At 45.9% G+C, this 17,364-nt stretch overlaps 1 protein-coding gene across 1 annotated transcript in view; it reads right to left on the bottom strand.

Moving 5' to 3' along the window:
- The window catches only part of LOC144162756 (ankyrin repeat domain-containing protein 13C), a 41,046-nt gene extending 39,558 nt beyond the window's left edge, over nt 1-1,488 (bottom strand). The window contains exons 1-2 of the mRNA XM_077693402.1: nt 1,315-1,488; nt 667-708 (exon numbers count right to left, since the gene is read on the bottom strand). Coding sequence (XP_077549528.1) covers nt 667-708; nt 1,315-1,453 — 181 coding nt within the window. The 5' untranslated portion in view covers nt 1,454-1,488. The remainder of the gene's footprint in view (nt 1-666; nt 709-1,314) is intronic.
- Nucleotides 1,489-17,364: the final 15,876 nt, after the last annotated feature.

Here is a 17,364-nt window from a genome sequence, read left to right as displayed (position 1 = left end):
GACACCTGTCTTCGGAATGAGATCTGTTTACAATCATGTTTAAACATAAATGGGTGGACACAACTAAACACAATTGTGATAGATCTTGCTTCTGCTCATTACTAGCAGTCAGAGTGTGTTGTCACGAACAATATGTGATCCCCCTGTTTTAATACTATCCTTCGGGTACAATCATTACTCCATAAAGGGGCAACTTTATGTCACACATATACACAAGCAGGCACTCAGCACAAACAAGGTTCAATCCAAACACAGTACAAATGTAAGTTGTGCACACAAAGCAGGTAAGTAAATGTAATTATTAGATACCGCCCTGAACTAGTGTGACCCGTCATTATTCCGGCAAAAGCCTGTGCCGCAAGCAAGCCAGAAACTTGTAGTAAAGAAATTGCTTTTTTTTTTTGTAAAAGATATATGAAACACGCTGTCAGAGGGTGATCTGGACCTAAGTGCAGTGTGATGTCACAGAAATCAACAGCCGCATGCTTGTGAGTTTAGTATTGTCTTGTTTTCTAACATTTGCTCTTTTTCTCGACAAGAAAACGCTGAAAGAAGAAACAACGCTTCTTATCGTACGTCAACGTCTGCGTAAGGACCACAGCGAGCAACGAAAGCAGCGCTTCGCAACGGCTGACGTCTCTGAAACGAGAAATTGCCCAAACGTACCTTTTTGTCCCAGCATAACGGCCAAGTGAAGAGGCGTATTCCCTAGAATCAGACGTATGAAAATGAACACAGCTGTTAGAAAACAACATAACTAGTTTATTGAGCGAGCTTATGTATATACGTGAATACGTTCACAACACTGCGGCGCCGGTTTTACACAGAAAAATTCCCGTCAGAAGTTCGTTACCTACGTCAAGGCCGCGTTCGAGTGTCCGATATTGTCGGCTACTCAAAAGCGGAAATGTCAGCGTTCCACAGCGCAATTCCGAAACGACAGTGAAATTCGGGCCAAGATAAGCGTAGCGTAAACGAATCATAAGAGGAATGATTCCGTGTCGGGACTAGATACGTCGTCCGGGCAGACTATCCCACGTCCGCTCAGGCGTTGCCACTGGCAGACGATATTTTGGTCGTCTGTTATGTCCCGGTGCGTCGCGTAACTTCACAATTATTATCACCCTAGCAGAGTACTTTTCGTGACATTTTGAAACAGTGGGAACTTCTTTGAGCTAGAACGACAAGTCGGTGCTACAACGCCGATCGGGGAGACAAAAAAAAATCCATCTTTTCAACCATGGCTGGTTCAATGGACGTGGATGAAAGCAGCGCCGCTGGGACTACTGCATCCGGGTTTAGGAGAGTCCTTACCGTGCTTGTCCTTGCGCGCGACGTCGTGTGTCCTGAGGAGCGCTGAAACACGGCGGACATCGCCCATAAACACATTTTCGTGCAGGGGATACATGCTGTTGTCTTCACTACTGTTACTACCCCCGTCGCTGTCCGCCATGTTTACATCTCGTGTCGCCCCGTTCGGCAAACGTGGCGCCGCGAGATCGAAACAAGAACTGACGTCGTTCCCGTTGTCGTGACGTTTGTGACGTCGGTAACTACGTTGGAGTACGAATTTGAAAGCGGCAAAGTTGAGTGTTCACTTTCGTTCTCGTGTGTTTTGCCGCTACCCGCATTTGTGGCTCTCACAGGCGGCAAGTATATAAAAACGATAGCCTTTCTTGGCCTGCCTAAACCCAAAAAAAATTTGATCTGTCCGTATGTATTCCTGTCTGTCTGTCCCGCGATTCAGCTAAAAACTCTTGCCGTGAATCCAAACCGCTCCGAACCAAATCTGAAAACATAATTCATACTTGTCAACCAATGGAGTAGTTAGAAATATTTTTCGGGAAGTGTTACCATCAGTAAAAAAATAGCAAGAGAGCCTGCCCCAAACAATTTTATATCTGTGTCATTTTTCTTCTTTAATAAAGCCAAAGGGCTAGGAGCCATTTTGGAGGAAACATTTTTGCCAAGAAACCAACGCTCTTATTTTCGTTTTTTTTTTTCATTGTAATTTATCAATGCGGTGTGTAGAGTGGGAGGGAAAAACAAACCTGACAAGAGGGATCCAGGGAATGCAGCATTCAAAAAATTTAGGGGATTGTTCTGACAAGCACCCCTTGGCTAAGCCCCTGGTCATCATTCACCGCCTTTCACGACCTCCATGCTGCCAACAAAAGAAATCGTTGTCATCGTCGTTTTCTTCGTATATTCACGTGATCGGGTGGGGACAAAAATTGTATTACCGGCGAAGCTGCAGAGTCATTGCTACTTAGTAACGATGGTCCCAAGTGCTTTGCTGTCGCCATTATATACACTAATAATATCAGATCGATACACTAACTCATTAGGTCAAATCGATGCACGTACGCCGCTGTTCGGCCGGATTGGTATCGGTTGGACCGGATTGGTATTCTGTGAGGAAAATAAAAAAAAACATTTTTAGATGCGACGCTGAGAGCATCTCTTGTCGGCGGCCCTATCCTTCCTACGTGCGTCCGTGGTCGTCGGCGTCCGCACTCTCCTCCACTCACCCCCTCTCCTCTCCGATAGCGAACACTCTCTCGCGAGGGGCATTGGATTGGATTTGGATTGGATTAAAGTGGATTGTGTTGGATTGTGTTGCGTTATAGCCGCGGCAGACGCACTGGCGCCGGCGCGTGCTCAGGTGAGAGCGAACACTCTCTCTCAACATCTGCGGGTGTGCGGCCCATAGAGATAATATGGTGCGGCCCAGCGCGCTCTCACTCCGCCGGTGGGCGGCGCTGCGCGCGGTGCTGCGCATCATATAGTTTCTTAGTAAGTATACTAGAGAGGAAACTGCGCCTCGAAAGCCATGTCGTCATGGGGGTTCATGGGAAGACCCCCTTTTTGGCTTGGGCTTGGCATGACGATTGGATTCTTAAGCGGTTTTTGGGACTTGCTTTCTTCACTATGCATTAACACGTTTACGAGCTACAAGGAAGCCGAAATCCTCCAGTTTTTGTGGTAGCCGTGTTCAGTGAAACAGCAGGCAATGCGTGATCGTACCTGACGTTGCTCATGCCACAGTCGAAGGACGTATGACTGAGCGGGTAATATGCCGCCGTGAAATTTGTAGCCGACGAAAAGAAGAAACAAAACGTACTTCGACGAAGACGAGATACGGCAGATACGGGCGCTTGTATGCGTCCTATCTTGTCATCGTCCACGACTGTTTAACGCCACTTTTTCTTTTTTTTGTTAAACTAGCTGGCGGTCGCGGTGCACCGGTTCACCATGAAGGCAACGTTTTCATAGGCACGCTCAAAAAACTTTCGAAACTCTTCAAACAACTTATTATTTGAGATGATGGTAAAATTAATAAAATCATCCCATTGGACCACAGATATCCGTAGGACGTCCGTTTTACAGCCGAACGTCCAAGTCCCGCGCTCGACGTCTGGTGGACGTATTTCGGATGTATTTTTCTGGGTAACGTGAACGTCCGTTCCATTTGGTCCGACGGACGTCCGAGCTACGTTTGTGCATGGACGTTTGCTATGGTCCCATCAATAACGTCCGCTGGACGCCCATCGTACGTCTGTATGGTTGAAGCAATATTCCTTGATCTTGTTTGTAACTTATCGTAATGAGCATCGCGTTAATTATGTTATCTATATTCTTGCTGCCTGCAGCGGGAGGCAAACAATTCGTAAGCTCAGAAACAATTGCAATAACTGTAACCCTCGCGCCTTTCTGGCTCGCACACAAGTAACTCGTTGCGGGCTGAACGAATTCAAAAAAAGAACGACAGCAGATCTCGTAAAGTTTTATAAAAACAGTTGGGTTGATATACAATGTTGTATTGTTTGATTTGCTGCTAATTAGGCTAAAAAGTATTTTTTTTTGTGCGACTAAATTTTTTTTTTCTTTTTTGCGATGCAAAGCCAACACTGGTCAAGACACGTCAAGCGGTACAGCCATAGCCATTCGTTCGCTTTTGTACTTTGGTGTGCGAGTTGTGAAGCGCCAACCAACTTCGATTACCTTAGAGAAAGAAACCCTGCTGCTTTCTTCTAGACATCTTTTTGCGTCCTCAACGAAAGGTAAGACATTTTTATAAGTGCCGGTGAGTGGGGAGAGGGCGAGGAAATCGTCCTTAGCTTTCCGTGTAACTGCAAACGCCGTACCAGCCGTACGTTGTGCCGAAGTTAGGCATGACTGGATTAAAGCGTTTTGAATGACAGTGTAAAAACGCGCTCGGGGAATCACATTTTCTTCGCAAACATAGGCGCTTAAAGCTATCAGCAGTACGTGCACGTACTCTCGTTGAAAGAAAGTCGTTGAGCATGCCCGCGTTCGCATTCAGCCCGGCGCTACCTACGAAGGGGTGTGCGCAGTGGCTACTTTTGCGGAGATGCGTTATGCATTGGCCTTGAGGTGAAATGTAGGCAGGTGTCACGAAACGTGTAGGAAGCCGTACGGTGAGTTTTAGGTAGGGGGGTGATTTCACGACCCCAGAGGGGACGCCGCCGTATAGTGTTTACGCTGAGGTGCCCTTTAGTGTGGCTTATGCCGGCGAACGCGGTGAAGTAAACGCATTTTGCTGACGCGAGCATGGAGCGTGTACTAATATATTTTCCGTGCTTCCTTATGCACTTGTAGACGCACGTATCAATACCCGCCGCGGTGTCTCAGTGGCTAAGCCGTAGTTCTGCCGAGCCCAAGGACACGGGTTCAATTTTCGGCCGCGGCGGCCGCTTTTCTGATGCAGGCGAAAAGAGAAAACGCCCGTATGTACGACATTTAGCCGCACGTTAAAGATAACCAGGTTGTCAAAATTCATCCGGCGCCCTCTACTACGGCGCGCACACCTCATATTGATAGACGCCGTCAAAGCGCGTAGGTGAAAAGAATGCATCGTATCCAAACTCACCCCACTGACTCTACGAAGCTTAGAGTTGGGCTACTTGGTGATTAAAAATATTGAAATATGAGGGGTGGGGGGAGGGGATAATTTAGCCTGGCCAATCAGGGTTTCGGTGCGCAAAGTTACGTCCCTCCGCAGCAGCCAGTCACCGTGTGAATGTATTGTGTATAAAGGCCCATTCACACTTGCGACAGGAGCAACAAAAGTGGTGCTGATTTCTTTTCTTGTTGCTGTGACGAAAATTGCTCGAATCTGCATTAGCTGTAGATTAGCGCCAACCGAAATAGTTCAAAAGCAGGCTAAAATTCTTTTTGTGTGTCTAATTATGTAGCCATATATAGGACTAAATAAACCATGAAGTTTGAATTTACATGTATTTGACTTCTTCTGTCGGGTGGCTCCAAGAAGAAACCTGTAATTGTTGCTTTTGGTTTTGCAGGTGGTGACTGAAGAGTTGGGGAAAGTTTGAGCCGAGATGTTCCTGGCATGAAGCGTGATGGGCACATGAAAGGTTGTACCTACATTGGAGGTTATAAAGCATTAAATAAAAAAATTTCAAGCTTTGCGACATTGTCTCATCTGTTTTGCATGCCATATTTTGCAACATGTAATCTATTTCATTCAGTATATTTGTTTTCAGCAGCCTGCTTAACTGTTCAATACTTCACTTTTTCAAGCTAACTTGTTGTTCTTTAGCGTGCATTGCTGGAAGTTCTGTCTTTAGCAGTTTAATGGAAATATCCCAAACATACTCGGTATAGATTCATAAAGCTTAATAGTGTAGGTTTCAGTTTTCTAGTAAACTTGAGAACCTGTACTTGCTGTAAATTTCAGTGCTTTATTGATAACATGCCTTGAAGTACTACTCCAGCTTTACGAATACTAAATTTAAAAGCCCCTTCTGTAGCTTGTTTTGGCAAAACCCTAATGCTTGTACCACACAATATGTGGACTCACAAATCCACACCCTATTCATATTTTTCTTGGCAAGAGTGGGAGCAGGGATGCTTGCAGTAGCATAATAGCGTGGAAAGTTGTAAGCTTATTGTCGTAACCGGTTTTCAATACAGAACCATGTGTACACTGCGGGCTGTCATGTTGAAGCATCCTGTTCACCGAGGTGGTAACTGCCTACTAAAACTTATTCATATTTATATATGTTGACACAACAGCCCACAGTGTATGCATAGTCCTTATTGAAAAGTCATGACAATAAGCTTGTAACATTCCACTGTATTATGCTTCTGTAACATCACTGTTCGCACTCTTGGCAAGAGAAATATGAATAGGTTGTGGAGTTGTCTGACCGCAGAGTGCATGGGGCAAGCATTTATAATTAGGGCTGTGCCAAAACAAGCTACAGAAGAGGCTTTTGTATCAAGTATTCGTAAAGCTGGAGTGTTGCTTCAAGGCATGTTATCAACAAAGCACTGAGGTTTACAGCGAGTACAGGTTCTCCCCGATTCGAAAAATTTAGGACTAGAAGCGAACGTCCGGTGGACATCCAATATCCGCATTTTGTAATCCCCTGGACGTCCCCTGTACATTCCGGTTTGGAAATGTCCTATTTTAAACATCCGCCGGATGTCGGAAAATCCGGCTGGGACGTCTGTCGGACGTTCGTAGGATGACCAATTCCTTTGCATCGGACCATCCCACGGACGTCTGTAAAACGTCCGCTGGCTTTCTGCGGATGTCTGACGGACGTCCAAATGTCCGACAACGGATGTCCAGCGGATGTTCGATGGACGTCTGTGGTCCACTGGGCACAGTCTCTAATGAGTTACCCCCCAAATATTAACATTGTTCGTAACTACAACCTTGGCCTGCGGAATAGCAGGCACAACCGTTCCGGCAAAAATACGCTTTACTTATTTTTTCTTAGTTTTAAAACAGCCTATTTTTATTTTCCACTTACATAACTGCACACTATTCTTCGCGTTTTAGTGGGACTTTGTTTAAATTTGCGGTCACTAAAACGTTTCAATCCCAAGCCAATGATGAAACCAAGGCGAGCGCGATGTATAATGGCGGCCCATGACGACACAGACGACCTTGATGTGAGCCTCATAGACGCTAGCGCCAGATTCCTCTCGAGTGTATACTGTAAGAAACCCTATGCTGCGAATGAGCAGTACTCTCTCTCTCTCCGCGGTCTCCTCTCCTTCGGGCGCGCTGCGCATATAACCGGTGTGCCGCTCTCTGGCGGCCTTTCGGTCGACGGTTGCTCTCCGCTTGCGCTTGAACCCCCCTCAGCGTCGCATCACACCAGGGTTCCCGCGAGGGGAGGTTGGCTTAATTTTTTATTCTGATTCTGATCTCAGGCTAATTGTATCCAACACAAAACTCGTAAACCACTCCCGTTTAGGTGCCGATACATCACGTTGAAATCACCGACAACCATTACAAGCGTAGTGTCATCGCAACTCACCCACGTACGACCTGAGGACTGTCCTAGGACAGCTAATTACTTCTAAATGGCTCCGAATGTGAAAACCTTATAGTGTCCCATTGATGATTGGGACGCTTTCCTTCCACCCCACGTTCTTCAAGGGCTTCGACATCTTTCCACTTGATACGATTTTCTTCGCAACCTGCTTCCGCCTAATGGTTTGGAATGGCTTGTTGCGATGACAACCCCTTGTAGCCTTAGGCGGTGACTCCGGCGTAGATGTGTGGGGGACGAAAAGTGACTTGTTTACGCGTTTTGGAGACGGGCGCTGCGCCGCTGCTCATTTGCCGACTGAAGGGCGTGCCGTGGGATGCTTCGCGCTATGGAACGCTACGCGCTTGAAAAGTATGTAGGTCCTCTTGGGTTTCGATGTGCGGACATTAAAAAGTGCATGGAAGCCTACACTAACAGAGCTGCGCTTTAAAAATCTTTGAAGAATTACAGAAACGAGTTCCGTGAGTCAAGCACGTCGACCACGGTCTCGCCAACTTTGACGAGCTATTCAAACCTCATGACGAACAAGCCTGAGTTTCAGTGTCGCGCGACTCTGGTGACAACGGGGCTCGCCATGTTCTAAAAACGAAACTGTTTGGGCTGTGGACCCAAGTGCCTCTGGTCCCTGGTATAAATTTTTCAGGAGAATCTGGTCACATAACGGGTGTCTCGTCGGTTGTCGAGCGGCGATAAAAGCGTACCCACCGATCGCTCGCTGGAACTCAGTTGCCTTTAATAAGCGAAGATAAATAGCGAAACCTCCTGGTCCCCGACGGCGTGGCGGCGCAGGCGTGGAACACGATAAGTTCGGCGTCCTACATCCGGCGACTCAGCTAACCCGAGCCGCCAGAGCGCAGCGTGGGAAAGGCACCTTCAGCGAGCCGTGGTGTGCGCGTCCACTACAATGGGGGGAACCACCATACTGCTTTTGCGAGATGCCCTGACGTTAGCTAGCTTTCACGCGTAATCTTTAGGTGTAAACGCTGGTTAAAGAAAACCTAAAGTAAACCAAGCTTGATGAGAGTAAGCCTAGGCTTCTTAAACCTTTCGGCTTTTTCGAGGTTCTGGAAGCGGTCGAAGACCGCTGACAGTTCACAGGCTCCACGTACGGGCAAGCGACGAACATCCGCCATGTGATCCGAGATCTTGAACCGGAAGCCTTCTCCATACGCGTTGTCTGGGCACATCCTTACCTGATACTTCCCAGGGAAGATCAAGGGAGTCCCACGGGCTTGTTCTCCTGGTTGTGGTTCCGCGAGTGCTATCCCCTTCTACTCTACTTTCTTCCCGCGAAAAATAATTTGACGTTTGTCCTTTTCTTTTATATTACCACTGGCGTCACCCGTGATACGTATGTGGTACGGGATGGGCTTTGCTAGCCCATTATATTTGTACTTGGGCATACCTTCGGAGTGCAAGGTAACCGTTAGGAACACGCTGCTGCCAGCGGTCCACACACCTCCCCCGTCTACCAGCGCCCCACCGTCCCTCGCCACCCAACCAGACTGGAAGCTTACACAACAAAAACTGAAGACTCAAAGTCGCCAACGCCTGAGGGTTGTTGCTCGAGTAACGCCGACCGGATCTGGTCGGCGTTCTTGGTGCTCTGAAAGCCCTCACACGTACGCCTGCGGGAAATCGTGGCTAACAAAATCTATGCCAACTCGGCCCTGACCCCTCATAACGGGCATTAACGTACAGCCCGCGCTAGTACCGTACCCTAGCGTTGCGCCCATTGCAGGCTGAACTTGTTCCCTTTACTCTGCAAACGAACTAATTTCATACTTGGTCTAGCGCGACTCCTCACAAAAGTCTCCCCAGTCACGACAGAAGCAACCACCGGACGTCCGTCGGCCGTCCGCCGTACGTCCATTCCGGCTCTGCGGACGTCCGTATGACGTCCGTTTCATTAACACTTCCGTACGTCCAGTCGGACGTCCGAAATTGGCTGTATTTTGGATGTTCAGTAAAAATTTCCAGAATCACATAACGACAAGCTAATGTTCTTACAACGATTAGTACAGTACACCGCGCAAGGCTAGCGCAGTACCGGGCAGACAGCATACATGAACACAGTGAACTTGCGCCACATATTTCGTTAGCGGTTATCAATTCTTATATATCCTTCCCCAAAGAGATCGTCGTTGAAGTTGGTGACGTGCTTCAAAAAAATAAAAAATCAGGCTTAATATTAGAAATATGCAGATGAAACTTTCAACCTACAAGCGTTGATGTACAAAATCGTTTTAATCGAAAAGCACAGTATCTTTTTTCGATTTTGCCTTTCTATCTAATTTATGCCATTATTTGATCCTTGATAGTAACTTTTTACGTCTGTTGGCGGATGTCATTCGGACTTTCACATCCGTTTCTGGATGTCCACTGTACGTCCGAAAATGTACGTCCAAACATGGGCGTACAATGGCCATCCAAACTTGGCCTTGGATGTTCGGCTGTATTTCGGACGTCCCACGGACGTCCGTGGTTGCTTCGGAGACCGCAGACCTTCCCTTCTGGAAGCGATAGTCGGATACGCATTAACGAACGGCTTATACAAGCTCGTGTAAAGCCCGTTCTACATGGTGCGATTTTCCCTGCGAATTCGCAGATGCGGCGCCACTCGTGCGGCAAAACGATATTTTTTTCGTTGCTGCGGCAAAGCGCCAAATGTTTAGAACGGTCGAGCATCCCCCGCGAACGCCTCTCGTGCGGCGTAGAGGGGCCGGACCTGCGGCCAATAAGAACGCAGCTAGGTGATTAAAAAAAATAGAGCGCGACTTGGACAACGACAGTAAAGAAGGACGACGGGACAAGCGCTCACTCCAACAAACGCATAAAACAGTCCACCGACATCCCACAAAAATTCTGGAACTTGACCACGCCGTTTACATCAGTGCATTGCCTAACTGACGCAAACAGTTCTGAATGCTGCACAGAATAGAATAAATCTTCAACGTCGACAGAAAAGGTAAACCGCACCAAGGCGCCATTCTTAATATAATCTATGACTTCAAGTAAATTCTTGGTGATAAATGGGTCGTCGATGTTAATGGCTACCGTTTTCCATTCCTCCTGTGACTGTACGACGTGCACTCCGTTGTTTGTTTTGTTGTCGCATCGCATTGCCATTAGGTCGCGATTATTTTTATGGATCTCCAAAGCTTTCGCTCTTTGATTCTCCTTGCCATGCACAATGATGCCACTGCAGGACACATGAGACTTGTTGGAAAAGGGAACATGCGTCAGGTGACAGAACCATACGTTGCGAGTAGCCGTCAATGAGAGGAGCACAAGCGACGAGCGTCCTGTGCGCCTGGTCAACCTCCTCCGGTTACCTCTCAACGCTCTCCACTTCAGAAATTTGTCTTCCACTTCCGATGAATCAGTATCTGCGTGGACTACCTCTTACATTACGTGGAGACAGCTACAATGGCATCCCCCAGAGGCACTGAAGTTTCCAACTTTTTAGTTAACTGCGTTCTGTGTCGCCATGGCTCGCTTCGTGTCATCAGTGACCGTGGGCGGCAAGTCACCACTGATGCCTTTGAAGCGTTCTTCCGCCTTTCTTTTTCTCAGTTTCCCTATTGCCCTCTATATCACCCACAAACGAACGATGTCACTTAGCGCACCAGTAGAACCTCTGTCAACACCCGCATCCAAATTGATTCTGGCAAACAAAAATTGGAAAGCCGTTTTGCCTTTCATTGGCTCCTCCTGCAATATTGACTGGGACAGAATCATGCACTTTCGCCGCCCTACTCACTTAACACGCTCTTTCCTTTCTCTGTTTACAAGGACCCTAGCAGCACCAATACGACTGTATGAACAAGCTCATCAACTCGTCATGTAGCTCATATTTAGCTTCGCAAAACCGTACCGCTGCCACGACCGTCATTTGGACACCGGGTGTGAAAGGGGCTACTGGATGTTGTCATCGCCCCCTTCATAGTTTGGTTTAAGTTGCGCTAATACAGCCGTCATTTGGTCATCGCGTGTGAAAGGGGCTACTGGATGTTGTCATCGCCCCCTTCATAGCTTGGTTTAAGTTGCGCTAATACAGCCGTCATTTGGTCATTGCGTATGAAACAGGCTATATTATTTCTATGGGCCCCTTTGCACCAGCGGGGGCGGTTACAGAAGCTGTCGGCGCATTACATGGGGCCAGTTTCTGTCATGTATCACGTGAGTGATACCCACTACGTCGCCCAACGGCTCCTACGGAACGGCCCACGCATAAACAAAAATGTCCTCCCCAAAACCTTTAAAGAACGAATAAAAAAGGGTGAAAAAAGCCGTGTAACGCCTGTATTTCCACAGAAATGAAGATTTTGCAAGAAACCCTCAGTAATTCGTTATAATAGCGTGAATGGAGATAATTGGTCGAACAAAATTTGGAAAAACCAACAAATAAAAAAACAGAAAAATAAAATTTCCCCGGTTCTTTTATGGCCTGACAAAATAAAAAATACGCATCTTACACGACTCCCCCCCCCAAACAAAACCGAAGAATAAACGAAAAAAGATCACAAATAAACGTTAGAAATAGGTATAAAAATGGCGTAAGTGGGCCAACTCTGCAGTACCCCTCGCTTCTTCGAAAAGAATCAATAATTCGAGAAGTCCACAAAATAGTAAGTAAGGCAGTTCGTCGCTATAATGGTATAGTGTATTTACATCATCGGCGAAAAAAAATGACAGAAAACTTGAACAGAATAAAATAATCCGACGTCTTTAGCAACTCATAGCTGTATTTGGCTGTAAATAACTCCCACTCTAGACAAAAGGGTTAGGAATTCTACGCATTAGTCGACAATTCTCTGAATTTCTGCAGATTTTTTTGCTTTCTGGGTTCGGTGAAGCAACACCAGTATGCACAATAATAAAGCGTAAAATTTTGACCAATGCCTTTGAAAAGCCATTTACACATTCACTATGCAATATTTTAAATTACAATTGATTTGCAGATTGACTATTATTTGTAGTGCCCGAAGTTTGGCTTGTAGAGGTGCGTGTAATCGATAACGTCCAGGCTCCATTCCTTCGTTTTCTAGAGCGTTTTTCTGCCAAAAAAGCAATTTGCGCCCTGCCAGCGTTCTGGCAATTCTTTCAAATGTTTTAGGCTGTCGCATGTGCTTATGAACGCGGTATAAGCTGCTTTTTTTTGTGACAACCATTCACGTCAAGATGTATTACATAAATATTTAGGCATAGACACATATAATTATTATTTTCTCGCAGAAAATCTCTCAAAATGCATGTTGCGATCCCGGAACATTCAGGAATAGGTGAGAGGGATATTTGAACAAAATATAATACTTTGCAAAACTTTCCAACAATAGAGCTTCTAAGTATGCCAACACCACTTTGAAGAAAAAAAAAGGTGTTGAAACATCTGTCTCTTTTGCACATACTTAGATCGTTTGTTATGATCTATCTGTACATGACATTTTCTCCGCACAGTTGCGTTATTACATGAGTTTCTTGAACTTTTAGGGGGGGGGGGTGGGGTCAGGGACTCACACTTCGTTTTGATGGCCCTTTCAGCTTGCGGCCTCCGATGAAATGAAGACAATTGAAAATGTTCGGCTTCAATAACACACATAATAAACCTAAAAAAATTACGTACTTTTTTTATTTTTGGAACAAGGAGACATCGTATGATGGAACATACTGGGCTTGGGCAGTGGCCATGTCTCGGAAGCTTCTGCTGACATTCCTGTCTTCGCGAACGAGCACTAGTGCGCAAGTTAGAAGCGTCTGCTGGCTCTCACTATCGCTCAAAAGCGTAAGTTCAACTGGCTTTTTCCATGGACCTGCAAAGACCGTATCATTGCTCGGAGATCTGAGCGGAATCCTTCAGTTCAGGTTACCTGTGATGACGACCTTTCTGCAATGGCCTAAGGATGTGCGCATCCTCAGATCTCCCCGTTTAGTGCTCTTAAGCTTGTATGCTCTGCGAAAAAAAATTGAAACTAAATGTGTGGAAGTATGCTCTGAGAAAAACAACGCGGTTTCTTTTTGCGCTTAAACATTCGTTTTCTAGTTAACAAATATTATCAGTTCAGTACATTCTCTGACAAATTTAGCTGCCGGTCTGTTCCAATTATGTTAACAGAAACTTGGTGTAATTCAATCAAAGACGTACCCAATCAAGGCGATGACCCAAGGCGATGACCCAACGGTAAAGTTTCTTTAAATCGGAAAGATAAACGGAGTTGTGGCGTCACCATTTATGCCTCCAATAGTTTCTTTTGCCAGGTATCAAACAAATTTACAGTTATTACCCATAATTATGAAGTGTTAAGGCTGCTACGTCAAAACACAATTATTTCTATAATATACCCTCCCTCCCTCTCCAGATGTCCCCAGCTTCATCAATCTTTTGTACAGTCTCCTTGAATAAGATCCTTTCGACAGATGCCGCTTGGAAATTCGTGGTGACATCAGTATTACTCTTCTTGCGGAAAACACCCATTCTAGACAACTTGTCGACCGAATTACTTCTTGTAGCTTTGATAACCCAATTAGAACACCGACACATGTTATGGCAAGCACTTCATCCCTTTTAGACTTGTTAAGAAATACTCAAACACCCGTGAGAGCTGGTGGTAGCATAATAAACCCCTATCGAATATTTCTTGCCTATCAACTTTCCAATATGGCACTAAAACCTGCTCATTCTGCCTTAAGCTATCAGAGCATAACCTACCAGAGCTTGGACACACCGCTAAATGCAGACTGGAACGACGTTCTTGGTAAACGAACGGCTCATAGCGCGTATGACAAGTTTCTGCAAATCTTTACAGAGGAGTTTAATTGCGGTTTTCCAATGAAAACTCTCATACCTTGTCAAAAATATTGGTCGCCATCCCGCCCTGCGAAAGTGGATGTCCAGCAAAGCTGTTGTAAGATACTACAAATGGTGATAGAGGAGGGTATGAAATGTTTCTCGACCTCTCGGTGGGCTTGTCGCTTGCGCTCGGCCTGTGTAAATGGATAAGGATACAGAGTATCGGAACTCTTTTTTCCTTAATGTTCCGTGCCGTCGCCGTGATCATTGGTCAGTTTGCCTTACGTGACATTTGTTTACACGGTGGCGGTTCATTGGTGCCGCCATTTTGTTGTTTTTGAGTTTTAGTTGGTCAACTCTGGTAGGCTCAGCCTGTCCACCCTGCTCTGCCGCTGCGCGCGACTGACGTCGTTCCGAATGCGAATCAAAGATAACGCGTGTAACAGCATTTCAGCAGCAGAAGTGTGCCCGAAGAAGCTGTTTTGCTGCATCTTCCCTAGTGTTGTGAACTAACGAGCCGGTCAAAGGTAACGGCGAGGCCGTAGATGCGGCAATATCGCAACACTGATAAACGCCAAAATGGCCGCCGTTGCTGAGTGGCGTGCCTCAGTGACGGTACTCTAATACCTCAACTACTGACACTATGCTCGGCTTCTCTGGCGGCAAATGCTGCGTCCTACCCGCCGCGGTGGCTCAGTGGCTAAGGCGTTGTGCTGCTGAGCACGAGGTCGCGGGTTCGATTCCCGGCCGCGGCGGCCGCTTTTCTGATGGAGGCGAAAAGCAAAAACGCCCGTGTGTACGAGATTTCGGCGCACGTTAAAGATCCCCAGGTGGTCAAAATCAATCCGGAGCCCTCCACTACGGCGCGCCTCATCACCCGCGTTGCGTTGGCGCGTTAAACCCTACAATCAATCAATCAATCAATCAATCAATCAATCAATCAATCAATCAATCAATCAATCAATCAATCAATCAATCAATCAATCAATCAATCAATCAAATGCTGCGTCCTGCCTAGCCTGACGGATGCGCTCGGCGTACGTGCTGTGCAAAGTCCTGCCTAGCCTTCAAAGATAATCTGTAAACATAACCTTTACCGGGAACACATGAGGGAGTGGGGTCCCATCTTTCAAAGACGGCTTATCATTCATAATGAGGTTTCGATGCTTATTTTGTGGTTTCCTTAAACAAATTCTGAGCTCTATGATGTTTGCCTGATTAGCTTGACGCATGCGCTCGGGGTCTTAGGCCTTAACGCCTTGGCGTTTTTTGCCCATGGAGATGAAAACGTTGGAGGGTAAAGGTATACAGCTTTGCTGTAAAAAAGTATGAAAGCTGTGGATTGGGCCTGAGCAGATGAAAATGATTGATGAAAAAAATAAACTTTCCCGTATGTTTTTGAAAACTCGACATGCGCTCACACTCGCGGCGTTTAAAAAGCTTATAAATAAACTCCCGAGCGAACAGCAGAAGGCCAAATCCAATTATCAGCTGCAATTCTGTGACTCGTTTCTTTGTTTTGACCGCACATGGCAGATTCTAAACGACGCGCTCGGAATGCGCACGAGTTCGACAGATGCACATGAGCTAACTATTGAAAACAAATGCTTACTGAACATATTCTGTCAGAGCATTTCAACAAGCATCTTACGAGTTTCATAGCAAAAAAGGCTTCCTCCTGGAACACATTTGCTTTTCTTGATTGTGATGTCCCGGAAACAGCTCTTCTACAACCCGCTGACGATGAATCCTGAAGCCTACGGAACATTTGCTTGTCTTAAAAACCTCAAATACATTGACGGTAAGAACGTCCAAATCAAGCCGGTAAAACAAATACTTGATATTATTTATCCATTTCTTGAATGAAAAGAAAACGTAGCGCTAAACCGACATAGACGAAGACAAGATACGACCGACACAGGCGCCGAACTCCTACTGTTTATTCAAAGAGAACCAAGCCTATTTATGCACGACTTGTAAATTAAAAAAAAAACCAAGGTGCAGTTGAATTAACAAGTGTAACAGGGGGTGACAATAGCTTTTATGCACAAGCGCAACATTGCTGATAGCATAGCAAGATAATTGTGAGGCCTGAAGTTAACAAAACGAAGTGGGCGCGCGTATACTCCTGGCGCAAAATGAACCGCGAGGGGGTAATGACAACTGTATATTCTAAGCTATGCGATTATACACTGTCTTTACTGAAGGAGATTTTTTTGTCACTTAATGCTAGTGATGGCGTGCTGACGCCCCTGTCTCCTGCTCTTTTTATAAAGATGATTGATTGGTGATGATGATGTTTTTTTGTTTTCTGGCGCAAGGGCAACAAAGGCCAAAGAGCACCAACACAATGGTTGCGTCGTTTCTGGTGTAAAATTTTAAGTAAAATAGAAATGTGATAGACTACTGCGGGGGGTATAGAGCCCCTTACTTAAAAACAAACTCTGGAGTGAGCCAGATGGTTATGACGTTAGAGTAAAGAATGAATGTTCAATCAAAGCTACCCCCACTGAGGGGCTTTGCTAACATATGTGGTATGAGATGCCTTTTAAGAATCCAATGTCTCCAAGGTAAGCAAAGAGACTTACATAGAATGAAGGGTTTATCGCCTAAAAACAATGATGGGTGAAGTGGAATCATGTGAGTGTACAGTTCCCGGAAATGCTTCTTCCTCGCACTGTGGAAGTGCGGACATTCAATGAGAGCATGCATTACTGACAGACGATGTCCACAACTGTTGCATCGTGGCGGTGGGGCTCCATTTAAAAGATGGGAATGAGTGCATATGTATGACCTATACGTAGTCTGCTCATGTACACTTCTGTTGTTCTGTGATGTTTTTCTGTGTAGTAGCTGCCAATTTGGGTTTTATAATGTGGAGTTTGTTTTCTGTCTGTGTGTCCCAGTGTTGCTGCCAGCGTTTTCATAGTGGCTTACGAATGAGCGGTTGTATGTCAAGATAGGACAGCTGAGGAACATCGATTTCACAGCGCAGTGCTGCTTTGGCGGCACTCTGGTCAGCGAGCTCATTGCCAGGAATTCCGCACTCTCCAGGCACCCAGCACACTATTATGGTCTGTTTTAAAGCATACGATGACATGATTTCTTCAATGACCTTGTTCAATATCCCATTTCTACTTTTTTGTCAGAGCGTAATGCTGTTACAACGCTTAAGGAGTCTGTGAATATAATGGATTGTTGTGTTTTTGTTTGTGTTATGTGTTCTACAGTTATTAAAAT

This window comes from Haemaphysalis longicornis, unplaced genomic scaffold (genome assembly GCF_048455015.1).
Source record: "Haemaphysalis longicornis isolate Haplotype H1 unplaced genomic scaffold, Haemaphysalis longicornis Haplotype H1 scaffold_12, whole genome shotgun sequence".
Taxonomy (NCBI): Eukaryota; Metazoa; Arthropoda; class Arachnida; order Ixodida; family Ixodidae; genus Haemaphysalis; species Haemaphysalis longicornis.
Note: the sequence above shows the minus strand (reverse complement) of the source record. Positions and strands in the feature narration are given on the sequence as shown.